The sequence below is a fragment of the Sinocyclocheilus anshuiensis genome, unplaced genomic scaffold, assembly GCF_001515605.1.
Source record: "Sinocyclocheilus anshuiensis isolate Anshui unplaced genomic scaffold, SAMN03320099.WGS_v1.1 scaffold2026, whole genome shotgun sequence".
Classification (NCBI taxonomy): Eukaryota; Metazoa; Chordata; class Actinopteri; order Cypriniformes; family Cyprinidae; genus Sinocyclocheilus; species Sinocyclocheilus anshuiensis.
In genome coordinates this window covers 107,416-113,339 of record NW_015547764.1, presented here as the reverse complement: position 1 = coordinate 113,339, position 5,924 = coordinate 107,416, and the positions used below count along the sequence as shown (strand labels likewise).

Here is a 5,924-nt window from a genome sequence, read left to right as displayed (position 1 = left end):
GAGAGAGAGAGAGAGTGTGTGAGAGAGTGAGAGAGAGAGTGAGAGAGAGAGAGAGACACAGAGATAGCAAAGTCCACTAAAGGAGGTAGAGCTTTTTCACATTTGGCTCCCAAACTCTGGAATAGCCTTCCTGATAACGTTCGGGGTTCAGACACACTCTCTCTGTTTAAATCTAGATTAAAGACACATCTCTTTGGCCAAGCATTCAAATAATGCATCTCATAATCTTTTACTGCAGTTATATCTGATCAAATGCACATTATTATTCTTTAGTTTGGGTTAAACAAATCAATTTTGCTTGGTTGGAACAGCAGCTACGCTAATTATGCCTCTATTTGTTTCTCTGTTTCTGCTGGGATTGACATCCCGTGGTAACTAGGATTTACACAAGCTTCAGTCTGGATCCAGAACACCTGAGAAGAGATGATGCCAACCCCTCAGAGGACCTCAGATGATGCCAACCCTGAAACAACATACAGAACTACCACATTTTGCTCTAAGTTTGATTGCATCATATAATAATTGCTGTTAATAGTGTTCATCGTCTGTTTTATTACGTCTTAAATTGATTTTTACGTACATTTCTGCCATATGCACATTGACTGACAGTCACCACTGATAAGCTACCACTAAATATTGTAGAAACTTAATTTTCCATAAAGTTGTATCGTGAAAAGCGCTATACAAATAAACATGAATTGAATTTAATTGTGTGCATGTGAGTGAGTGCACACACAGCACTTCAACATCATATTTTCATTTATTTTTAATGACTTTTTCCTATTTCCTTTGTTGTTGTTATTGGCATTATAAATGTTTGAAACTAGTATTTATGTGCAAAATCTTGTATGTCTGTCACACTTTTATTGACACAAAATTAGATGTTATAAGTTACTGTTCACAGTCTGATCAGAGGTAAGAATTTTGCATTATCAGTCATTTTATATTAACAAAAAAGGTCACTAGTATTACTTACAGTTGTTACACTTCCTTAATTCATGAAGCAGAATTATATAATTTATGAAAGACAAAATATAACTGCACTCTCACTTAAGCCTAAATTGGAAAATCAACATTTTTTGAAAATGACTCTTAATCTGCATTATAGCGATTTCATTATCAAGGGCAGTAATCGACTGTTATTTTTGTCATTAAGTTACATACAAACGCAGACACAAATGCACTGTAAACAATCGATTAGAAATCTGTCAGAAAGCACTTACTAATGATGCCTTGAAGCGAAATGAGTTTATAACTGAAACACGGCATCTCTAGCTCTGTTTACTCTCTAGTTACGTGCGTCACTTAATGCGTGATTGCGTATAGTTGCGGTCACACTAGACTTTGAACATGCGAAATTTTTTCAGACGCTGCTGCGAATATGGGCGGGAGCAGGATATGACAATAATAATAATACACTTGTGTATAATAATTATATTGTACTCTCTCTCTCTCTCTCTCTCTCTCTATATATATATATATATACACACACACACACTAAGCAATCAAAAAATTATAAAAATGTGTCCGCATTCAAATGTACCATCTGTTCCTGTTTCCATTGACACCGCTTCTTTTTTTTATTAGATTTTTATAATCTTTTAAAGATGTATTATATAAAATAGGATGCTGCGCTACGGCTAAAATGAGCGCTTCCTCCATTTTTGAATTTCTGTACAGAGAGGTCACGCAGTGACGTATCGATCTTCTACTGGTCATTTTATTTGATTTTTATAATCTTTTAAAGATGTATTATATAAAATAGGATGCTGCGCTACGGCTCTAAAATGAGCGCTTCCTCCATTTTTGAATTTCTGTACAGAGAGGTCACGCAGTGACGTATCGATCTTCTACTGGTCACACGTCTTCACGTGATGCGAATTCGCAGGTCAGAGTTACCAAACTTGAACTTTGGAACGCAGCGAAATGCGACATTTTTCGCATGAGCTTGCGTTTCCGGTCTGACGCATTCGCATGCGTATGAATGGAAGTCAATGGAGCGAAAAGTGCAGTGTGACCGCCCCTTAACTCGGCAGTGACCAATCAGATTCTGAACAACGACACGAATCTTGGCGCGACGGACGCGTTGAAGGCGCGATGATCGCTCGCGGCGCGTTTGGGAGGACGTTCAAAAGAAAAAAGATCGTGAAGATCGTGAAGAATCTCTTTTCAACTAAATTATTAAAAATACAGACTTCGGTTTTGAACTTATTGACCTGAGCTTATTAAATAGCACTGTTTTTGAATTACATTCACATGGGAAATATTTAGTAAATATCATGTTTTAATGATCAATTAGATTAAAATTCTAATGTCCTGAAGAAGGCAGAAAGAGAGATTGAGTTTTCTGTGCAGTTATCCACACATGCTCATCTGATACAGCTCCATATTTCTCATCCATTTATCTCCAGTGACCAATACATCGCTTGCACGAGAAAACAACTGGTATAAAAAAAAGCTTAAATTCTGAACATTATTGTGCATTTAGATGCTCTGTGAGAATAAAGTTGTGGCATTTTATTCCAACTGGCTGAAATAAAGTGCTTAAGAAAAAACAAACAAAAAAATAATACATAACTTCAGCAGAAAACTGAATAATGATGCTATATTCTCTTCTGTAGAAATGCTCTATAAACAAAGTTGAAATGATAGAGTTTGACAATAATAAGCAGAATTCAGTAAATGATGAAGCGCTATAGAAATGAACCTGATTAATCACGGGAGGGTTGTGTGTGATCTCTTAACATGCAGCAGTAAAGACATCAGGTTTATTGTATGAACAGCACCAGCTGTCAGACAGAAGCAGGGGCTTCAGAAGAACAGGCCCCTCATGCGTCTGCCGATGCCCTGCCTGTCGTACAGCACGTTGAACTTGTTGATGAACTGGTTCATGCTGTTGCAGGTTTTGGTGATGGATCCCAGGTACGCCATCAGACCCACGTCATTACATTGCTGCGGGAGGAGAAACGTTCAGATGCCTTCATTTTGAGGAATCGTGTGAAACCACAAACACTTGAGTCGCTGTCTGCACGTGATTCATCAGATCATGAGGAGTCAGTAATCAAACCTCTTATTCTGTAGAACAACATTGTTCTGGCTCCCGAACAGTGACAGAAGCGACTGAGCAGCACAGAACTGAAACACTCACATCATAGAAGTCTGTCTTGAGTGAGTGAGTGAGTGAGTGAGTGAGTGAGTGAGTGTGTGTGTTTGTGAGTGTGTGTGTGTGTGTGTGTGAGTGTGCATGTGTGAGAGTGTGTGTACCTGTGGAGTTCTCTCCTGTCCCGATGGCTGTCATCCGTGCGACGTGATCGACTCCGATGCGCTCTGCTTCTTCTGTCGCTAGTGTATACGGCAGCTCAGCAAACAGCATAGTCGCCTAGCAAAGAGGACAAAAGGTTACGACCTTTGACCTCCAAACTAAAGACGGGTTCAAACACAGACTTCATGTGAACGATGTGAGATCAATCTTTGAGCGAGTGTCTCTGTCCGAGACTGAAACACATCAGAGCTCAGATCTTCACATCAACTCTATCACACGCTTTCTGAAATATTATGTTTGAATCTGCAAATTAGGTATTATCTAATTAAATAAGCACAGATTTGCATTCAGTTCCAGCACATAAATCTGATCACTGGATAAAGTCAGGTTCATAATTCTGGTCTGATTTTGTTCTTATATTAGAGTTGAAGGTTTTCCAGAGAGGATTCTGGATTTCTCTTTTCATCGCTCCATAAATCAGAAAACACTGTCAACAGACAGAAAACAAACACATTTTCACCATGTTTTTAGGAGTGAAAGATTTTAGATTTCTCTTTAAAGATTGAAATCTACAGAAGCAAATAGATAAAGTGCAATAAAATAAACACTTAGATGTGTGTTTCGGATGTTTTCTGTGCACCAGACTGAAAGAAGAGATGATCTGGAGCAGAACAGACAGAAATCTCTAAACTGAGCCATGAATGAAACACTGCTTCAGTCTGTTCTTTATGTTGATGATCTGTTAGTGACAGTCCAGCTCAAGTGCTCTAGATAAAGGTGCTTGATTTTCCTCATGTTTTGAGAGACGACCTTTATGTATTAGTATCGCAAAACCACCAGCCTTTTATTTGTATTTGTCACGTCACAAAACAGAGATTGGTTCTAGAGATGCATACGAAACATTACACATTATACTGTACATGAGCTACAGAAACATTAGACCTGGAGCTCAAGTCTACACGCCATGATCAAGATCACTGCAAGTGAAGACCTGCCAACCTTTTGTCTGCACTCAGTTTGGGATATTCCTGTTATACAGTATTTTAGAGTAAACAGTACAGTTAAACCACAGTTCAATAAATACCTCGGCTTTTTAACCACAGTTTACGGTTTAGTTATTTTTTGCTATTTTTAAATGCTACTTAAATAACAACTTTTTTTAAAACTCCAGTACACTTCTGTATACATGGATTATCATATATCTACTTCAAATTTATTTTGAGAGAAGTTGTATTTTTATGGATTGGCCATTATTTAGTGCTATGAACACATCTAATGTGTGTTTCATTCATACTGAAGAGAAAGAAAATCCACAAATGCATCACAGAAGACAGAAGTCACAACGCTCCAGGAAATCACTAACATGGACAAAAGCATCCAGCTATCATGTAACTGAATGAAAGATGACAGAAACGCTTTGAATGATGACATTTAAAGAGAACATTAAGACAAAAAACACTGTACTGCAACAATGTTTATTTAAAGTATCTTTAAAATCTATTGCTAATTGACATAGCCTTTATTACAGTATAGAATATATTTCTGCGTCATTCTGTGCTAAGCCGCCACATCAGCTCAGGACAGAAGTTATTTCTATTCGGCAGTCGTTGGGGGGTATGTTATAATGCTCTCTTTAGTTGGACAACAGGTTTAGAAACGCTCCACATTACAAGTCATTACAAGGGAAGATGCTCGGCGTGTGTTGCTTTCTCAGATACACACGTTTCCACATCTCAGCGCCAGAGAGAAATAAAACACACAGAGACTATTTAAAAGCAAACCGACCCCCCCCACTCTGATTGACTGAACTCTTCATGTTTTTCTGTTGCTTGTTTGAACACTGAATGGACAGAGGTGTCAGCAGGTTTTGCGTAGTTTAGAGGGAGAAATGCGTACAGGTTGGCAGATCTGCAAGTGCAACTTTTAATGTGATGTTATAATAGTACGATTGATTGTTACCTCATTACGTCACAAACAGGTAATCAATCAAACAAATAAGAAAATTATAAATGCCCAAGCAACGAACTTGGCACTTGTCATGTCTCCTGTCCTGCTGAGCAAATATTATAATAATTATTATTATATCATCATTCATAGTCATGCAACAATACTGAGACATGAACCTGAGACTCCCACACACACTCACTCACTCCCACACACACACACACACACACACACACACACACACTGTATCTCTCTATTAGTGCTACTGGATCTTAGCGCTGCGTTCGACACTATCGACCACAACATTCTTTTGAATACACTAGAAAACTTTGTTGGCATTAGTGGAAGCACATTAGCATGGTTCAAATCGTATTTATCTGACCGCCATCAATTCGTAGCAGTGAATTAAGAGGTATCATCATCGATCACAAGTGCAGTATGGAGTACCTCAAGGCTCAGTACTAGGGCCGTTACTCTTCACGCTTTACATGTTACCTTTGGGAGATATCATCAGGAAACTTGGTGTTCGCATTCACTGTTATGCTGATGATACTCAGCTCTATATTTCTTCGCGGCCTGATGAAACATACCAATTTGCAAAACTAACGGAATGCATAGTGCTAAATTCTGAAAAAAAACCCCCAAAGGTGTTAATTATCGGACCAAAAACCTCCACATGTAATAACCTAGAACACTGTCTAACACTTTATTGCTGCTC

The 5,924-nt window shown here is 38.3% G+C and overlaps 1 protein-coding gene across 1 annotated transcript in view; it reads right to left on the bottom strand.

The window, feature by feature from the left end:
* Nucleotides 1-2,383: 2,383 nt before the first annotated feature.
* The window catches only part of LOC107704526 (COP9 signalosome complex subunit 6-like), an 18,101-nt gene continuing 14,560 nt past the window's right edge, over nt 2,384-5,924 (bottom strand). The window contains exons 5-7 of the mRNA XM_016507465.1: nt 3,245-3,379; nt 3,149-3,163; nt 2,384-2,952 (exon numbers count right to left, since the gene is read on the bottom strand). Coding sequence (XP_016362951.1) covers nt 2,812-2,952; nt 3,149-3,163; nt 3,245-3,379 — 291 coding nt within the window. The 3' untranslated portion in view covers nt 2,384-2,811. The remainder of the gene's footprint in view (nt 2,953-3,148; nt 3,164-3,244; nt 3,380-5,924) is intronic.